At 35.5% G+C, this 21,894-nt stretch overlaps 1 protein-coding gene across 1 annotated transcript in view; it reads left to right on the top strand.

The window, feature by feature from the left end:
* The window catches only part of TLL1 (tolloid like 1), a 195,013-nt gene extending 182,412 nt beyond the window's left edge, over window positions 1-12,601 (top strand). The window contains exons 19-21 of the mRNA XM_055336633.1: window positions 155-368; window positions 7,936-8,186; window positions 9,488-12,601. Of these exons, the coding sequence (XP_055192608.1) occupies window positions 155-368; window positions 7,936-8,186; window positions 9,488-9,622 (600 nt within the window). The 3' untranslated portion in view covers window positions 9,623-12,601. The remainder of the gene's footprint in view (window positions 1-154; window positions 369-7,935; window positions 8,187-9,487) is intronic.
* The last annotated feature ends 9,293 nt before the right edge of the window (window positions 12,602-21,894 follow it).

Below are 21,894 nucleotides of genomic sequence, written 5' to 3'. Positions count from 1 at the left end.
ATTCTACTGATTTCACACTCCTTTCAATGATGATCTTTCTGGATTAATTTATTTGTGCGTCCTGAGCATGTGTTATTGATGTGCATTTCTGCTCCAAGGAAAAGAACTCATTTGAGTAATATGTGGGTTTTTTTTTCCTTTTTGTTTTTAATAGGCCTTTAGTGAGTTTGAGATTGAGCAGCATCAAGAATGTGCGTATGATCACTTGGAAGTATTCGATGGAGAAACAGAAAAATCACCAATTCTCGGACGACTGTGTGGCAACAAGATACCAGAGCCCCTTTTGGCTACGGGAAATAAAATGTTTGTTCGGTTTATTTCTGATGCATCTGTTCAAAGAAAAGGCTTTCAAGCCACACATTCTACAGGTCAGCATATTAGGGCCATTTTCTCTTTCCTAAGATCTAGGTTTCTCTTCCAGTGAATGCGGTGGATCCCGTAACAGGAACATAAGGAATCTCTGAGCACAGCAGAAGAAATCCCACTAAAACACTGTGTGAAATATGTGAGAGTTATGCAGCAACCTACTAAATATCTTTGTAGTTGTCGAACGTTTAGAAGGAAATGCAATAGTTTGAACGAATTCATGTTCAATGCAGTATGGTCAAGTAGAATTATTTCTAAACATTTGTATCATTCATTCCATATTAACTGGAGCAGTTTGATTTATATCCTCTATTTAACAATTAGAAACCTGCGTTTTAATATTCAAGAATTATGTTTTCTTTACCATCCTACCTGGTTGGCTAGCTTTTGCATGAATATATTTTTGTAAATCAGGTTTGATTTCTCTCTCTACCTTACAGGGTCTTATTTGTTTTTCTTTTTATTTTGTGTGCAATACAACCTTTTTCCTAATCCTAATCCCTAATTTGACTTTGTAATGGAAGTTTTCAAGAAGTAAAACATAATTAAGAAAAAAATATGGAAAATTTTAGGCAAGAATGCAGAATAATATTTTTTATAATTTGGAGTCCACTTAATAATATATCTCTTAAATATCTAGGAAATGTCCTTTTTTTTCCATTCAGTTTAAAAAAAAAATTGATTATAGTTTCCTAAAGTCTTTAGCTTATACTACCACCTAGTGGCCTTCTTGATGAATAAACCATTGAGGCGTTGAGGCAAGAACTCCTGTCTTGATGTAATACACAATGTAGTAGTGTACGAATTTGTCCGTAAAACAATTTAATGCAGTAATTTTTGTCATAGGTTTTGATTTTTGTTTTTATTTTCTTTCTGTTTAATTCTTTTGAGAAATCAGAATTTTAATTATTCCATTGTCCAATGTTCTTTTCCACTTTAGTATATTTTATTATGAGCATTATTAGATTTATATTGAAATCTGTGAGAAAGTGAATATTCTCAGAATTTATCTGATTCCTACTAGTAATGGTCGGACTCATTAATCATTCAATTTAATTATTTCTCATGATTAACATAAATATTTTGAGTTGAGGAGACTCTTTCATGGACTACGGAAATTTCATGCTAGTGAAAGGTTTTTCCATACATTTGACACTGGCTCCTTAAATATTTTCCTGATAACTTGTTATGCACTGAAGGGGTGGAGTTATTATAATCCCATGATTTCATTAGTACTTTCCTGATAGCATAGAGTTTATGACGTGTGTATTTTTTAATGTTCTGGCGATCACAAGTTCCAAGAATGCAATCTGAAAACATGCTGTCAAAATTCTTGAAATAGCTGACTACCTATTTTTAAATTACCTACCTATTAATTCCTCTTTATTACTTTAATAAAACATACTTTTATAGGATTTTTACTCTTTGTGAGTAGGAGAACTAAGTTTTATATTACGTTACAGTATCCTGGGTGGTACGTTTTGGGTTTTTGGTCCATTTATGCATCACCTGGCTGGAAACCTTGGAAAAGATCATTTCTTTGCACTTTGGTTTCCTCATCTGTAAAATACTGTTTAGGGTTCTTATAGCTATAAACCTCTTTAATTTGTATGTCATCTGCTCTTGGATCCTATTTGTATTGTTTATATTACCATTAAGAATCCATTGGTAGGATCCAGGTAAGTTCTAACAGAGATCACGTATCGAGATCTGACGCTGTACGTGGCATGTCTTTGGCATGTTAGGCACGCACATGTACTTAATATACATTTTGCATATATAGAGACCTCAAAGACTATATGATGTATTACTATCCTCATTTTTCAGAGGAAGAAATGGAAAATCTGGAGGATTACTTAATTTTCAGAGATTTCAAAAATTATGTCAAAGCCTGGATTTTATCCTTACTCTGTCTCCAAAGCTCACGTACTTTCCACTGTAGCATATTTTCTCTTTATGTAAAAGTCTTGGATTAGGAAGCAAATTGATATAAAACCAGTCACTGTTACTGAAACACTAGGTACAGATTGATGCTTCCTTATGTAAGTTTTTTAAAATCCTCTGTTCAAAGTATGTAACATTTATTGGATGTTCAGTTCACATCCACTCAAATACCCACATGAGCCACCGATCACATTTTTGTTGGGCAAAATGTGCCTTGGGTATTGTTTAATCCAGCCTTGTTATCTTACCCATGAGGATTCCAAACTAAAACTTACATGACAAAAAAAAAAAAAAAAGCAATTTATATGACAACCAAAGTAGAGCAACAACAACAAATTAATAGTCGGTATTGGAATCCTGGCTTCTTAATTCCTACTCATTTGCTGTCGTCAGATTTTTTTTGTTGTTTGTTGTCAGAATTTTTTATGTTATCTGTGGATTTTTTCTCTTCACCCATAAATTTTTGCTCTCACCCAGCTACTGTTTCTGGGTCTAATTGTTTCATATTGTTACTTTTTTTTTTAAAGATTTTATTTATCTATTCATGAGAGACACAGAGAGAGAGAGAGGCAGAGACACAGGCAGAGGGAGAAGCAGGCTCCATGCAGGGAGCCCGATGCGGGACTCGATCCCAGGACCCCGGGTCACACTCTGACACTCAACCCCTGAACCCCCCGGGGATCCCTATACTGTTACTTCCTGCTAGTCATACATGCGGAAACCCTTCTACGTAGTGGCTACTATTGATCTCAAAGCTTTCTCTTTAACAAGTTCATTTAGTCCATAGTCTTTCATCAGATATTTATTTGGTACCTGTTTTGGAGAGACACTGGAAGGTATTAGTAATTCATAGGAAAAAAAGAAAATTAGGCATTTGTGGGAATTTACCAGGAAACAGAAGGAATTTCTGTCTGTTGACAACTTACAGTCTTAAGTTAAACTTCTTTTTTTTTTAAGTTAAACTTCTGATTTTCAGAAGTTTCTGTACTTTTGATTTTTTTAGTCAGTTTCTATTGACAAGATGGTCACGTCCCGAGCCGCATCAGCCAATTTTTGCTACATGTATAGGATTTTACATGTAGCAAAAATTATTATTTACTTACTCATTATTTACTGCCTTCTGAAATATGTGTGACCATTATCGACCCTGAAATGGGCCTGAAATACACATTTTAATTTGGTTGAGTAGATACTATTTTAATTTGGTTGAGTAAATTTGTATTTCTGCATACAATTTGAATTCTTTACATAAGAAAAGCTTCTAATGCCATGGATTGTGAAACCAGGTGATTAGAAATACGGCTCTACTATGGCTTTATGGCTATATTTTTCACAGCATTATGTGTTTGGATTTTATTAGAAAGAGTCCTTTTTTCCCTCTGCTGGTGTATATCCAAATTCTAAGCCCAAATACATTTAATCAGGTAACAAATAGCATTATACCACCCTTAGATCAACTTATTGCAGGAATTACATCTGTCAGCAATATATATATATATATATATATATATATATATATACAGAAAAAGAGGGAAATATATATATTTCCCTCTGTCAGCAATATATGTATATGTATATATATATATATATATATATATATATATATATATACAGAAAAAGAGGGAAATTTGGAGAGAAAATAATATTTTAATACACGACCTGTCAAAAAAAATTTAAAAAGAGGGAAGGTCAACCATAAGAGAGACTCTTAACTCTTAAGAGAACAAACTGAGGGTCGCTGGAGGGAGGTGGGCAGGGGATGGGCTAAGGGGGGGTGGGGTAGCGGGGAGCACTCGTGGTCGGGAGCGCTGTAAGTGATGAGTCTCTAAACTTCTGCTCCTGAAACTAATATCACTATGTGTTCACTAACTAGAATTCATATAGAAACTTGAAACATTAAAAAAATAAAATGAAATACTGTCTGGTGGGACTTGCTTGGTGCGGCCCACAGCGTCATACTACTCATCAATGACATTTAAAAATTAAACAAGAAAAAAAAAAAATCAAACGAGGCATTCTTAAGCTTCTTAGAAAGGAAATTATTTTGATCTAGTTCAATTAAATTAGAATGGCCACTAAAAGCATTTATAGGTCAGATTACAGGGCCTCTTTGGGAATTTAATACTTTATGGGGAAACAGACAATCTTGTCTTTCCGAATTAAAACAAAAGCCACCCCCAGGCTTCGTGTCCCTTCTTGTCACCTTTCTTATTCGGCTTCATTTTCATTTTCCAGAGTTCTGTAGAAGGTGTTTGGGCAGCTTATAAAGTATTTTCAAATAATTGATTTAAGAGAATAATACGGCTGACATGCCACACTAGTTTTATATTGTTCCAACTTGGTAAATGAATAGGAATATTTTCAGGAGATGTATTTCATTAAAAACCCTTAAAGGGACCATATTAACTGATATATTGACCGTATTTCGAAGAATCGCCCCCAGGAATCTCAAAGACACCCGTAGGCAATTGCCCTCAGGCTGCTTGTTATTTTCTGCTTATGGAATTTCTCTCAGGGCGTATTAAAATCACACATCTTGTGCATATAATATTCAAATCTTTGTTCTTAAAATTTTTATCCTGTGGACTAAATTTTTTCTCTCTCGTTCTCTTTTTTCACGGTTGGACCTTTAATTCCAGATTTATTAGTGTGATCACTGATGCATAGGGACGCGGTGGTGCACGGACGCATAAAGGAAAATAGGCAAACTTCTGAGACACTTTAAGTCATCCTGAAATGTCATTTATTTATTTTGAATATGGCCACTTTTGAGACATTCTCAGTAAAATCAGACCATAGCTTCTCACTGTCATTTTCAGATTCACGGAGGCTTCATGGAATCTCGTTTTCCATTTTGTTCGATGACCTTCCTTCCTCCTTGATTCTTGTTCCAGGCTGGGGCTGACAGAGCATGGCCTTCTCTGGACCTTGGTCTTCTGTCTTCGTGCTTCGTCTCCACGAGGCAGACACGCGGGAGCTGGCGCCTCCTTCCGCTCCTTCTGGCTGCGGGATAAAGTAATACAAGTGCCCGCAGCTATTTTTCTTTTTTTAAGTTGAAAACAAAACAAATCAGGCAATTCTATCAAACTTTGAGACCAGGTTGAGTTTTAGAAATTCCCTACGTGAGATTACCCTGGTTTATACCTTTGTATGTTAAATTTGGAAATATTTTTCGCAAAGTATCTTACTGGCCTTCAAACATAGAAGTCTCCCTTTATGATAGCAGGTTAATAGTGTTTTCAAACGTTTTTTTTATTTTTCCTGGCTTTTCATTTCATACACGAATGGATCGCTAGCAGCACAGGTGATGGCACTGAGATATTCTCACTGGAAAATAATGACAGTAAAGGTGGAGGCCAGGCCTACGTGAAGTTAGCCTTGCCCGTGTGCCTCCATTTCCTATCCCTCAAGCATTTTACATGTATTATCCCATCCACTCTTCTTCTAGACCCTATGATGTCAGTACTAGGTATGATCTTTGTTGTAGACGTGAAGTCCCACTGCTGATGACAGGCAAAGGCCAGATTTGGACCCAGGTGTTGTGGCCGTGGAGAGCTGTCAGAGAGCAAGGACGATACTTCTTGGAATTAGGGAAGCACCGAGGTGGGAAGGGTAGGATGTTTGACCTCCAGTCGGTGGGATTCAGGAGACGATGTTCAAGAGAAGAGTCTAGCTTTCAGGTGATTCTAACACGTTCACGTTTGCAATAGCGGTGCCTTTATCGATTGGTTGTGCAAGGTGCCCCACCTGCCCCCCCCCCCCGGAGCAGGGAAGGACACTTCAGTTCTTCATGGAATACAGCCCAGTGGGGGAGTTATTCTCATGGCTGGAAGCCCCAGTTGGCAGTTGGAGCATATATCCGCCACGCACAGGCTCAAAATGGCTTTGTGGGTGATGGTGCCCATACGTTTGGTGGAGCCTACCTGTACTTAGATACACCTGAGTGGGGCTCCAGCCTGGGGATTCAGAAGGATTCTGTCATTTAAAATCACCAGTGCGGGGATCCCTGGGTGGCGCAGCGGTTTGGCGCCTGCCTTTGGCCCAGGGCGCGATCCTGGAGACCCGGGATCGAATCCCACGTCGGGCTCCCGGGTGCATGGAGCCTGCTTCTCCCTCTGCCTGTGTCTCTGCCTCTCTCTCTCTCTCTGTAGCTATCATAAATAAATGAAAAAATAATAATAAAAATTTAAAAAAAAATAAAAATAAAATAAAATAAAAAAAAAATAAATAAAAATAAAATCACCAGTGCGGGCAAACCATGTGCAAATCTGAAAAATCCCATGAGGTGTTGTTGTAGTTGTGGAGTCCACCCTCACCCGTGTCACCAGGGGCTGTTTGGTCGCAGTTGGCCGTGAGAATGTTACACTGTTTTGATAATCTAGGGTCCTGGCTCGTCCACATCTTTCCACCTTGGATTTTTGTTCTTGTTACCTCCCAGCTTATGCCAGCTTTCCTGGGACTTGCTTGGTTTTAGCCCTGAAAGTACTGCTTTCAGACCAGGAACCTCTTATTGCTTGACAAACAGACAGAAAGAAACCCTACTTTCTTCTAACATTTCTTATATCTTTTCTTTTATAAGAAGAGATCTTTTTATGTCTTCTCCCCCGACCCCCTGCCATGAGTTTGCATGTGGATCGGTGGAGGAGGTCTCTATTTAATTTCTAGGTTTCTGTTTTTTTGTTTCTTTGTTTGTTTGTTTGTTTTGGTTTTTGAATCTTTAGGCATTGGAAAGTTTTGGGGCTGAGATTACAAAGTTTCTGAGAAAAGTCTTGAAAACTTTTATTTCTAAATTATGCTAGCTGGAAATTTTTGTACATACTCATCTATTTATTTGGTATATTTACCTCTAGTGACAAAAGCAATAACTGGTAAACCATATGTTTTTTAGAATCTTTCTGAAAAAGAAACTGTGAAAAGAGCATTTAACATTTTCTGTTTATTACAAATACGAAATATACTTAACAGGTTCCGATACCAGCAATGTTACTACGAATAAGGATGCATGTATGTTTTTCCCAACCAAATTAGATAAATATTTCTACCTAAGTAAAATTGTCCTACATATTCTATGTAGAGTTCTATATCATTCATGTACACACAGGAGTTTATATATATATTTTTTATTTTTAAGTTATTTCTTGTTCCTTTGGATTCTGGGTTCTTAAATGATTAAGAGTAAACCTGAATTAAGATACTGACCTCTTTTTTTTTTTGTATAAAAACTAGTTAGTGGAGACTAAAAACAGCATCGTGTATAATAATGAAAAAATTTGAGAGTGACTATATGCTAGGCAGTGTTTTAAGTGATTTTCTTGTATCCATTAAATCCTCAAAACCCACTGAGATTGGTATTATTTTCATCATCTGCATTTTGCCCTATGGATCAGGGAAATGACGTCACTCCTCTAAAGTAGCTGAGCTCCCAGGTGTTGGCAGTGATATTCCAACCCAGCAATGCCGAGGGCCTGTGGTGATCCCCAGCACAGCCTCAGACTCTACGATTATGGGAGACGCGTCTGAGGATCAAAATGAATTCAGAAGTCAGAGAATGCTCACACCATATCAGAAGTGACATTGGACTTGCTCAAGCTCACTGAAGTTATTTCATTTTTCTTTCCCGGGCAGAGTGTGGTGGCCGGCTGAAAGCAGAGCTGAAGCCCAGAGATCTGTACTCACATGCTCAGTTTGGTGATAACAACTACCCGGGACAGGTTGACTGCGAATGGCTGTTAGTGTCAGAACGGGGTTTCCGCCTGGAGTTATCCTTCCAGATTTTTGAAGTGGAGGAAGAAGCTGACTGTGGCTATGACTATGTTGAGCTCTTTGATGGTCTCGATTCAACCGCGGTGGGGCTTGGTCGATTCTGTGGATCAGGGGTAAATACAGTCCCTACAGGATACCATAGCCATGGTAGAAAATGCCCATCGAGTCATGACTGTGATGTGTACCGTATACAAATCGGCAATGTTTTTACCAAAAAAAAAAAAAAAAAAAAAAGATCACATCCTATTCTTATTGGCTTGACAAGTTATGCTGGGCCTCTACTCCCTTACCTCTTCTCCATCTCTAGTGAGTTTTCTCAATAATTTCACCCAAGAGAGATGAACTTAGTAGGTATAATTGCTTGTTTGTTGCTGTCCACATCCTAACTTTTTCTATTCAGGTTCTTATTGTGCAATAAACGTTTAAGCATTTAAGAATCTAAAGGCAATAAATTTAAACACACACCTTTGATGGTTTTGTAGGCTTCTTAAATTAAAACACAGAGGCAAAGGAATATACACACCATTCAAATTGGCATTCCCATCTCAACAAACACGCTTGCTGGGTGGCAGGGCCACCCCTGGTGTGTGGGCTTAGCCAGTGCTGCCAGAATGTTCCACTGGAGTGTGCGCTTGTGCATGGGACAGAATGCCAGATCCAGGTCAGAGTGTCACCACGAGAAATGAGAAAAAAAGGAAAGTCTAAACTTTCCTTAATGCTTCCCCCGCCCGGGACCCCCTGCAAAAATATCAAGTGGTCTTCTGAATACATACATATTTTGTTCTGAAGACATTAGTTCCATTTTTTTTTTTGTCTACCAGTGCCTATTGCTTACATAATCCTGAACTTGAATAATATTGAATTCCTGTCCAAATACCAGCTGAAATGAAACGAAAAAGCTTCTTGGTATTTAGGTCATTAAAACGAACGGGAATGGATGATTTGGATTCTGGAAGTGGCTCTGCCTCAGAGCACCTTCTTTTTTTGTTTTTAATAAATTTATTTTTTATTGGTGTTCAATTTACTAACATACAGAATAACACCCAGTGCTCATCCCGTCAAGTTCTTTATCTTCTTTGAGCCTTACTTTATTTACTTGTAAATCACAGGAACTTGGCTTAAAATTTTGGGGGAAAAAAACCCACCAAGTTCCAGAACTTGGAAACAGACTTATGTTCCAAGCCCAGCTACATTAATGCCTATGATCTTGAGCATGTCATTTGCTTCTCTGAATCTCAAGTTTCCTCATCTGTAAAATGAAGAAGTCACTTATACCCACTTTTCGAGGTTGTTGGGAGGATTAAATCACATACCAGAGGGGGGGGGAAAATCCCAAACATGAATTACACTGAAGAAAAAAAGTGACTGATTCTGTTGTTTGTTTATTTGCCTGTTTGTTTGTTTTTGTCTTCAGCCACCAGAAGAGATCTATTCAATTGGGGATGCTGTTTTAATTCATTTTCACACTGATGACACAATCAACAAGAAAGGATTTCATATAAGATTCAAAAGCATCAGATACCCAGATACCATGCATACCAAAAAATAACACCAAAACCTCCATCAAAACGTAAAGGAATGTGCATAATGGAGAGAAGACGTATTTTTTTTTTTTAAATGAAGATATTAGTACAAATGTTTTATATAATGAGTCTGACCGGAAGAAAACTGTAAGACCAGGATTATGTCTGTACTAAAAGAGAAGTTTTCAAGCCAACCCTGATCAGCATTGCCAAGACATTGCAACTCCATGCTTGATGGTATAAATACAAATAAAGCTGGTGAGAGGGCATCATGTAACTTCAAGGAAGACTCCAGAAGCTTTTGTTCACGGCTTGACATAGATGCCTTGCAATTCAGACAGTTCAATTCAGGGTCTTGACCTTGCAGACTGTTTCTTTTTGACGATTTTCAAGATTTTGGGAGAAAGAAAATGATCTTGCAGGTCATAAACTGAAAAACCCTCTTCTCGTATCTTAGGATAATTGCTTTGGCTTTATATCTTGGATACAGATCCATATAGGATGTTGCGAAATGGGAGTCTTAAGGGCAGTTTTGCTTTAAGTGTGGGTGTGTCTGATGTTTGGGAACTGGAATATTTCAGCTTCATTATTTTCACTTGCAGGCCAGATTCACCTCTTTGAAACACAAAAAGATCTTGACACCACTTCATTTTATTGACCCTTTGACAAGTTGGAAATGCCAATAGTGTCTATGATGGCAGTTACACTCTAGACATCATTTATTTAAGTCCTGGAAAATGCCCAGTTGATTGGTAAACTCAAGTTCTTTCAGTGAAAGTGCTGCCTTTTCACACCAAATTTAGGAAGCGTTGTGATGTCTTGGGAACTTCACGAGGGAACTCCCAACAGGTGTGAACAGAATTCTTCGAAGGGACTGCCTGGATGGTCCATTCTCAAGTCACCAGTGCTGCTACTGTCTTTTCTGTTGTTGTCGATCTGTTGTAGTTGTTATTGCTGATGTTGTCATGGTTAATGTTGTATTTAAAAAAAAAAAATGAAATGAAGTGGAAGTAGGCCATGTAGTCATGGAAAGAGCTGTCTCTCTCTCTCTCTCTCTCTTTCTCTGTCTCTCTCTTTTTCTCTTCTTGGGATTCGGTTAAAAAATGCAATGTTGGAAAAAAAGGATTTGTTTCTGAAAGACTTTCTATGGTGCTATTCCATAAATGTTTTTTTTAAACAAAATTTTTGACCTTTGAGCCAACCACCTGTAGACTATGAATGTTTCCCTATGTCTGTCTGGTGGCATTTGAAGACTAAAGACTTGTTCAGTGTATCAAGAGTCTATCATTGCAGGGCAGCAGTTGTCCCGTGGACCCAACTACTTATAATGCCTTAGAATTCTTGCACATGATCACACAGATCCTCCTGGAGACACACCTTTTGAAAGGTTGAACATAATAATGTATGTTAACTAGCAGCTCTATGAGGAAAATCCATTTCCGTGACTGAGAACATGGGGTATAAATATGGTGACCCGCTTTTGTTGTAGAAAATGAATTATCTGCTTTAAAGCCATGCGTGTTTTTAATTTTGTGTATGTATATGTGAGGTCGTCTGAGTGAGTGAAGCTATAAGAAGGTGAGAAGTAGTGGGGGATGGAAAAGTTAAAATTTATGTGCCAAGTTCTACTAGAACCCTGTTTGAAGTAGCACCTTTCTTTTAGGAGATTTCATGGACAAATAATAGGAACTTCTAATTATTATCAACAACGTGAAAAAAAAAAGGTTTTTTCCTTTACAGAAACTCTATTTTGATATGTTTTGATGCTGCCGTAGATTGCTATTTGAAGTAGGTTTGTTTCTGTTACGTGTCCATGAACACTTGACGTTTAATAAAATTGGGTATTTTTCTTCATTTTTACAAAATTAAGCTATACACACAAGTGTAGCTTATTCATTTTTTTTTTTTTTTGGTCCTTGTTGCCCTGAAAAATATTTTCTTGCGTATGAATTCTTATATGTAAATACATTTTTAAAACCAATCTTTTGATCTTATTGAATGTTACTTTGGGAATGTGTAACTATTGCCTGCAATATAATGAGCTTTTTAGTGGAGCTGATTTATTCCAGTAACTTCTATATTTTTTCACTTAATCTTCAACTAGCCAAAATATATCAGGAATGGGAAGGAGAGGGGAAAAACCCATAATACCTAGTGTACTACACTATGCCTAGCTGGGTACTAGGCACACGGCACTAGCTTTTTTAAAAAAAACTTTATGCTACCCTTTGAGAATTGTGGTGATGTTCTCATTTTGTAGTTCAGGAATGGAGGCTCATAGAAAGTATGTAACGTTCCCAGGATCACAGTGTAAAGTTAATGTTGAAACCCAGCTTGTCTGATATAAAAATCTGTGCTTGTTCTACAAAATGTAGTAGAATCAATCTTGACATATATAAATAGTAGACATGTTTTTATGGTGAAACCTTTCCACATAAAGTAAATTTTAGGGGTGAATTACAGTAAAACCATCAGGATAAATATATTGTTCTTTTCAGGAACAGCATGACAATTCGAATATCAACTGTAGATATCTTTAAGAACCACAGTTAGTGCTAGAAATTAAAAAAAAAAAAACCTACTCTGTAGTTCAGAGTTAGTAACCGTGGATGGACCTTTTGTTAAAATAAATGCATTAAATTATTCTATCTGGCGTGGTAGGGGAAATGTAGTATTCTACTTTAAGAAATATTCTGGATATTATGATTGAGATCTTATTAGGCCACAACGAGCTGCTTTCAACACAACCAAGAAATGAAAGTGAAAAGATATTTAGAAGGTATATACAGAGATGTCCCAACTTCAGATCTTCAATGTGAACATTAATTTTTACTGTATCTTATGTCAGATATCAATTTGCTGCATATTGTTTTTATATTAATTCAATTTTGGCTTAAATGTGTTGTTAAGTGCAAGTACAAACAGCTTTGTTGTTATTTTGTTAATAGTTGTTACTGTTTCAAGCATTTTATTAAATTAATTTTGTAAATTATTTTCAACCCTTACATCAGTATATTGGTTGTGCTCTCTATTTGCCAAAGTTCTAACTCCTATACGATCCTCACTAACTAAACACAGAAAATACTGCTCCTATTTAATATGATTTTATTAAATTATTTTTCAAGTCAATTTTGAATATTAATCTAGTTTATTAATGAGGTCATGACTTAGCATAATTTCACAAAACAACATTTAAAATATGTATGAGAAGCAGCAATAATATTTCCAAAGTCTCCAAATGTCCCCTTCCTGTATTGGCTGGAGTTTTGCTATGTAAGACTAATTTTAATATATCACAGTATCAGATTCAAATCCTGTCCAATTTTGTTTTTAAATTTCTTAGTCTCTTTTATTTGGTCTCTGTTGCTACTATATTTTTGCTGGTAAGCCTCAAATATTAAATTTTGCTCTCTCATACAGAAAAATCTCTAAAAGCATCTAATGACTATTATTCTTCATAAGGGTAAATATTACTTTTTAAAAGTAAAGTATAACCATGTGTGATATTTTAAAATAACTTACTTAAAGCAGTTATCAAAATGTTTGGAAATTGTGTTCAGTGACAATGGGAATAAAACTTGCCTTTTGGAAAAACTTTAATACCATTTGTGAAATCTGGCATGGGAGGAAGAAAGCAGGAACAACAGTTACCTCCTAAAGATTTATAGATTGAAGTTATGTCTTCTATTTTATGAGAAAAAATTGTGTAAAATGATCATATCAAAAAGAAAACAAAAAGCTGGTCTGTGAACGAATTAAAGCTTTCTATGCTTCAGTGCTTAGGAAGTGGTCGCCAATGAGTAGTTAGCTGTTAGTCTTTAGCATTATTATTATAAAATTAGGAGCCACTGTCATTAGCTTAAGAAATAATTGATGTAACGGATGGATCTAATACATTGTGAGATATTACTATTGGTCTCCAAACTTTCTTTTGACATCGACTTGTTTCGTTGTCCGTCCGCAACCTGCCCCCTTTCAGCCTCCTACCAGTAAATTCAGCCTGCTTCCAGGCTTCCAAGAAGGTCCACTCCTCCTATGCAGGAGGATCCCAGAAAGATTTAGGGCCCCGAGCACATCTCACTATATACAACTTCCCTCTCATCCAATACTTTAAATAAAAAATTAAAAACATTAAATCAGCTTCTAACTTTTGAAAACTTGGAGTGGAAACATCTGGGTTAAAACAGACGTAGACAGAAGACTTAAGAAACCAACATGCAGCTTAAGACATGTGGATAAAAGGTCCTGGTGGCTGGGTCTTGTCTTGCCTTTGCTTCCCCAGGGGCAAGGGGTTGAGTAAATAATGAAATTACTTGTGTTATTATGTGTTATTTCTACACGAATACCAGCTACTGGCTTCACCAGTCCCTCTGCTCTTACTCTGCTCTGTCTACCTGTTGTTTGTGTAACCAAGAAACCAGTTATATAGCATTTTATTTTTGCCCAATTATCAATTTTTTTAGCATATTTGCATCCGAAATAAAAATAGAACTAAGGTTCTTCAAAGCAACTTATAATACAGTAAACTTGCTCAATGCTTTAGTGTATTGTGCAGATTACATTTAAAAAACCAAATCCAACGGTGTTTCTCCTATAAAATATTATAGGGTCATTAATTAGTCAAAATATTTAAACTATAAGACAAATCTACGAACTGACAAATCTCCTCTGTCAAAAGCTCTATTAGGACTTTTTTGGAAAGAGTAACTATTAGAAATATAGTCAAAAATGATAATTTTCAATCAAAATGTAAAAGTGCATTTATATCCCCTCATGATATTTTTATGTCAGAATCAGTGACTGACAAAAGTGACAGCTAAATGCTAAAATAATGGTGATAGGGGATCCCTGGGTGGCGCAGCTGTTTAGCACCTGCCTTTGGCCCAGGGCGCGATCCTGGAGACCCGGGATCGAATCCCACATCTGGCTCCCGGTGCATGGAGCCTGCTTCTCCCTCCTCCTGTGTCTCTGCCTCTCTCTCTCTGTGTGTGTGTGTGACTATCATAAATAAATAAAAATTAAAAAAAAAATAAAATAATGGTGATAAAGTTGAGGTCAGAAGGAGGGGTTTATTGCAAGGAATGCCATTAAATTATTTAAACAGGAAGGTTGCCAGAAAAGACAAAGTGAAAGGATAACAGATAATAAAGCTTAGATATGTAAAGCTACCCTAAAAGAATATCTAGTGAACATACTTTAGGAGGCTATAATTAAAAAAATATTTAGTGAACATTCTTTAAGAGGCTATAATTACGAAATCAAAGTGAATTGTAAGAAAATTCTCTACAAGGATCTAATAAATTTGTTAAAGTCTTTTTTATAAAACTAAATGTCTATACTTGTGTTTGCATTCCCTGGGAGTAAGGGTCCTTCATTAAAACTTTTGTCATTTTCAAACAAAAGACATATTACAACCATGTAGTTTATTCACTCATTTATTTCACAAATATTTGCTTGATTCCTTTGAATATTCTTAGCACTGTACTAGATACTAGGAATTTAATGAAAGGTTGAAAAAGAAAAAAAAATGACGGTCTTTTGTGAGCTCTTGAAGAGATAAACATTAATTAAAAGCAATCACAATGTGTCAAGATTGCAGTATAAAACATGCATTTATATTTTACAGCCTTTTGGGGGACATTATTCCAAATAACATGGTTGTATCTTGAGAAAAGTATTAACATGCATCCTTCCTTATCTTTGGTTTTCTAGTCTTCTTACTTGCCTTTGTTCTTTTTAAAATTTCAATTGTCCTCTAAAATTAACTTTTTTTTTGCATCAAGTTGAATTATTTTCAACTTGTAAAGTATTCATTCTCAAAATAGATGATGGGAGTGGCACAGCATATCAAAATTCTGATGTTTATTCCTTTAATTATTGAACAAATAGAAATAATGTAACTTACCAAAGCACTGCTGATGGCCAGCACCAATAGTGCTTGATAAATTCTAATTCTTATGATCCACGTTAGGATACTTGAAACCCCAAATCTCCAATCAATGCTGTCCTAACGAGTGGAAAAGGATGGTTTGCAATTGCAGTATGACTTGTGCCTCATCGCCTCACTATACGTATCCTTGCATTCTAGTAGCTCTATAGATAATGCTGCCTCGAATGCGATGCGATGTCCCAACGAAAAAATTATAAAATGTTTAGGTAAGAGTAATCCAAAATAACAAGTGGTATAGTTAGACTTTAGGACATTGGATACTAGAATTATCATACGTAGAGTAAAATGATTTTAAAAAAGAAAGAAAATATGTGGAAAAGTATAGACACTACCAAAATACGGAGATTTTTAAAAAGAATAAATTGAATTTGTGGAAACAAAAAAGTACAATAACTAAAATTTAAAATTCAGCTTAGGTACAGCTGCCAATAATAATTTATGAACTGAGAGAGCTTAGACTGAGAGGGACAAAGAGATGAGTAAATATATTTAGAATAAGGACTAGAGTGTGAATATTCTATATATGTTATTAAAAGTTTGAAACGCAAATATAGAGAATGGAGGAAAATAAGATATTCAATAGATAATATCTGAAATGCCTTGGAGCTTTTGGAAGATGTACATCCTCATATTCAAGTGGGTTCTCAAACTTAAGTTCTAAAACAAAATAAATACAAGGAAAACTACACCCAGACACAGAGAACTGAAATTGCTTAACACAAAGTTAAAGAAAAACAACTTAAAACTAACCAAAGAAAATGTTACATAGAAGGAATTACTTTCAGAAATACAGTATGTCACATTTTTTAAAAGATTTTATGTATTTATTCATGAGACACACAGAGAGAGGCAGAAACATAGGCAGAGGGAGAAGCAGGCTCCATGCAGGGAGCCCGACGTGGGACTCGGTCCCAGGACCCCAGGATCACGCCCTGGGCCGAAGGCAGGCGCTCAACTGCTGAGCCACCCAGGTGTCCCAATAGTAAATAATTATTGATATAAATTTTTGAACTCGGTTGGACTACTAGTTATAAATAAGAATTAAGTCAATTTTGGGTTAGAGAAAACAAAGAGTTTACCACTAACAGATAATCATTGTTAAAGGGATTTTTCTTCTAGAAGAAAGATGAAAACAGGAGTGAATGATACAAAAGAAGGAACAGTAATCAAAGAAATTGGTGATTATGTACCATTTTAAAATATACTAATACTATAAAAATAAAGCACTAATTTGAAGAGGAAGTGGAATTAATTATGAGAAAATGTTGTGTACAATTAAAGAGATATCACTGGATTTGAGGAGTTCTAAGTTCTTCATAGAGTTTGAGAACAGGATTAACCGTACAGTTTGTTGAATGCCAAGTAAAATTATAATGGTAACTGAAAGCATAGAAACAGGATAAATAACTTCTAACACATAGAGAGGGAAAAGTAATTTTAAAATAAGAAATATTAAGGATAGCATGAAAAAGGGGAAAATCATAGGAAAAAAAGTAAAGAAAATAGGAAGTATAAAATAAGATGACCAAAACAATAATATGCAAAATCTAAAACATATATCTGACTGGTATTTTTCTAAATGTGGACATATAACTCATTTAACCTCACAGTTAACCATGAATTATATTGTCTCCATCTTATGAGTGAGGAAATAAATATACCAGTAATTACAATAATTTGTAAGTGCTATAAAATTTCTAGTTTAAGGGAAGATATAGTCAGATTGAATTAAAAGATCATCTATAAATTTTTAGAAAGGATGCTTATGAAGCATAATATGGGAAAAATTGAAAATAAAAAACCACATAAGATAAATTCTAAGCTAAAGTTAACTGATGTTTCAACAGTAGTATAAAATAAAATAAATCTTAAGGCATAAAATATTTGGGATAAAGCAAGTGACTCCACAATGATAAAACTAAATAATACATTAAAAAATTAAAAATATAAATTTGGACAGATGTAATAATATAGTCTCAAAATATATAAAATTGTCAAAATCATAAAAAATCATTAATGAGGAGTAAGAATTATAAGGTTTCAGCAAGAGAGATATTAAAATATAATGTATTTGCAGTCTATATTCCTGATAAAGTATTAGAAACCAAATTATATAAAAGAATCTTAAATTTAATAATATACAAACAACCCAATAGATCAACACTTGGCAAATTATTACTTGTGGGCCAAATGTCGCTTGCTGCCTGCCTGTGTATAAGCCAAGAGTGAAGAATGACATCAAAAGAGACTTTTTTGGCAAGAACAATTAATGTTGAGGACACTGCCTGTTAGCTTGTAAATCCTAAACTTTACAGAAGAAGATAGCCACCAATGCAATAGATAGATGTGCAAAGGGGATGTGTAGACTATTCACAGATGAGGAAATAAGAATGACCAAATAAACAGGAAAGTAGAGTTGACAGCTATTATTTGGAAAATTCAAATTTTAAAAGTGAGATAGGATTTCATATCTGCTTCATTTGTATAAATTGAAGTTTTAAACACTATTAAACGTTTGTCAGTACTTATAGCACGGGAACTCTTACACCTCCCTGGAAAGAATTTAACCTGGTGCAAATGCTTTAGATAGGCACTTGGCCATATGTAGTCCTTGAAGAGGTTTCTACCCATTGACCAGGAATCCCATTCCTTTACAGAAAGAACTCTTGAACTTTTACCTGGTTTTAGAGAAGGCACCTGAACTGCCAAAGCTGGGTGTTAGAGAAGCTGTGCAGGCTGCAGGAGTTTTCTGAGAAGAGCAACTCAGAATCAGAAAGATGAGCCTTTCCCTCCAATGATGTCATCTAGTGCTTTGCCCCCAAAGAGATTAATATGAGGCTAGCAAAGGATAAATATGCAAAACTCCATTTGCCACAACAGGCAATGAGAAAACATATTTTGGATTGAGAGATGATAAATAGACAACTGGTAATATATAAAAAGACACGATATTGAGAACAAAAATGTATATGATATATAACATTCTGTGATTTTAAAATTCATAACCATAAGAATTAAATATTTAACTACACTTTAAAAGTGAAAGCTGTAATGATACAAAAATAAAATTCCTGGCTTGAAGTGACAATTTCCTCATCCTCTGTCTAATTTTCCCCTCTAGGTCCTAGTGATGGAGAGCAACATAAATAAGTCTAATATTTAAAAGACATGTTCTCAAAGAATTTTTAAATAAGATATAATAATTAATATATGTTGATTTTTAAAAGATTTGTTTTATTATTTGTTTATTTATTTATGAGAGAGACAGAGACATAGGCAGAGGGAGAAGCTGGCTCCCTGTAGGGAGCCTGATGAGGGACTCCATCCCAGGACCCCAGGATCACAACCTGAGCCGAAGGCAGACACTCAACCACTGAGCCACCCAGATGCCTCTATCTGTGTTGATTTTTAATTCAGACTAAGCATTTTTAGAGTGCACAACACCTTGTAAGATAAGTATTATTTCAGTGTTGCAGATGGGGATCTTGAATATAACATAAATGAAATAACTTTTCCAAGATTACATTGTATCTGTGATAAAGAAAGTATATCTGAAAAAGAGTTGATATACACATTACAATTTAAATTTTAAAAAGTAATCATAATTAAGATTTTTGTTTTAATCTTTGTTGTCATTTTGAATACTAATATATCCACAAGTAACTCTCCCTTGAAAAAAGACAAGCCAAAAAAAAAAAAAAAGAAAAAAGAAAAAAGACAAGCCACTAACTTCCCCATTAAGTAAACAATTTATGCAGATTAATTACATTGTATTGACTTCTATATTTAGTTATGATGGAATAGCTTGCTGCAAACTAATATATTCCATCAAGAGCACATAGAAAAGTAGGTGGCTTTTTTCAGCTTTATTGACAAATATAATTGACAAATAAAATTGTAAGATAATTTAAAGTGTACACAGGATGCTTTAAGTATACATTATGAAAAGAGTCCTCTCATTGAATTATCACATCCATAACCTCACATACTTATTTTTGTGTGTGAGAACATTTACATCTACTCCTTAGTAAATTTAATATATACACTATAGTATTATAGAATATGGTTACCATGCTATACATTAGATCCTCAGAACTTATTCATCTTAAGACTTAAAATTTGTACCTTTTAATCACCCTCTCCTTATTTCTCTCTCCTGACAACCACTTTTCTTCTCTGTTTCTATGGGCTCAATTTTTTTTTTAGACTCCACATATAAGTGATACTATGCATTTGAAATTAAATTATTAACAGTTTAAAATGCTGTAATAAATATAGGATGTTTTATATAAACCTCACCATAATCAAAAAGCAAAATCCTATAATAGATATACAAAAAGTAAAGAGAAAGAAATCAAAGTGTACTACTATAGAGAATTGTCAAGTAATAAAGCATGAAAGTAAGAGAGGAAGAAAGGACAAAAGAGATTACAAAGCAACTAGGGAACAATGAACAAAATGGCAATAGTAAGTCTATTCTTGTAAATAATCGCTTTAGATATAAACGGACTATATTTCCCAACCAAAAGGTAAACAGTGGCTGAAAGGATTGAAAAACAAAACCCAACTATATCTTGCTTACAAAAGATTCACTTCAGCTTTAAGGATACACAGACTGAAAGTTAAGGGAGGAAAATATTCCATATACAGAGAAACCGAAGGAAAGCAGGTGTACCTATACTTATACCAGACAAAATGAACTTTCAGCCAAAGACTATCAGACGAGACAAAGAAGGTCATTATATAATGATAAGGGGGTCAATTCAACAAGAAGGTATAATAATTATAAATATTTATGTACCAATATATAAGCATCTAAATATGTAAAACAAATATTAACAGATCAAAAGGGATAAATAGTACTACAATAATGGCAGGGAATTTGATACCCCACTTTCCACAGTGGAAAATCATCCAGATACAAAATCAGTAAGCAAACACTGGACTTAAACTTTATGTTAGACCTGATGGACATAACAGATACATACAGAACATTTCATCCAACAGCGGTAGAATGAATATTCTTTGCAAGCACACCTTGCACATCCTCTGGGGTAGATCACATGTTAGGCCACAAAACAGTGCTTAATAAATTTAAGAGGATTGAAATCATATGAAGCATCTTTTCCAATCACAGTAGTATGAAATGAGAAATCAATTATGAAAGAAAATTGGAAAATTAAAAACTGTGAAGATTAAGCAACATGCTCCTGAACAAATAATCGGTGAAAGAAGAAATCAAGAGAAATCAAAAACTATCATGAGACAAATGAAAATGGAATCATTTTCATGGATGTTCCAAATGGAACAACACAGCTATTGGGATGCAGCAAAAGCAATTATAAGAGGGAAGTTTGTAGTGATAAACACCCGTGTTAAGAAAAAAGAGAAATCTCAAATAAGCAACCTAACTTTACACCTCAAGGGAGTAGAGGGAAAAAAATAAGCCCCAAATTAGCAGAGAAAGGAAATAACAAAGATTGGAAAGGAAATAAATGAAAAAGACAGAAAGGACAATAGAAAAGATCAATGAAACTAAGCTTTTTTTTTTTTTTGATAAAATAGACAAACCTTTGCTAAACTTACAAAGAAAGAAAGAGAAGACTCAAATAAGCAAAAGTAAAATGAAAAAGAAGGTATCACAACTGATAACCACACAAATACGAGAATCATGAGACTTCTAGAAATAATTATATGCCAATGAATTTGGCAACCAAGAAGAAATGGATAGATTCCTTGAAACATATAATCTACTCAATCGAGAAGGCTGAACTTGAAGAAATAGAAATCTATGTATATTTTTAAAGATTTTATTTATTTATTCATGAGAGACACAGAGGGAGAGAGGCAGAGGCATAGGCAGAGGGAGAAGCAGGCTCCATGCAGGGAGCCCGACGTGGGACTTGATCCCCAGATCTGGGATCAGAACCTGAACTGAAGGCAGACGCTCAACTGCTGAGCCATCAAGGCCTCCCCAAAAATAGAAATCTAAACCCACAAAGGACTAGTCAGGAGATTGAATTAATAATAAAAAACTTTCCACCAGCCACTGGGGAAGCCTGCTGAATACCAGCCACAGCCAATGGTGGTCTTGCTGGGCCCAGCCTGGGCTCCAGGCCTGACATCTACCCTGAGGTTGGCTGCAGGCCTGGCAGGTTGTCCACAGCTGAGGGAGCCAATGCCCAGTGCCCTCCTTGTCCTCCCATTGCAGGAAGGCCCAGGTGGAGGGGCCACCCATTAAGCCATTCACCTCACATGTGCAGGGCCCCAGGATTAAAAGCTACATGTCCTTGGAGACAATGGTGGGGATGATATTTGGGGCTGGGGTGCCATGAGGATTTCAAAGAA

The sequence above is a fragment of the Nyctereutes procyonoides genome, unplaced genomic scaffold (genome assembly GCF_905146905.1).
Source record: "Nyctereutes procyonoides isolate TBG_1078 unplaced genomic scaffold, NYPRO_anot_genome, whole genome shotgun sequence".
Classification (NCBI taxonomy): Eukaryota; Metazoa; Chordata; class Mammalia; order Carnivora; family Canidae; genus Nyctereutes; species Nyctereutes procyonoides.
The sequence above is the reverse complement of the archived record's forward strand: the minus strand, read 5'-3'. Positions and strand labels throughout refer to the sequence as shown.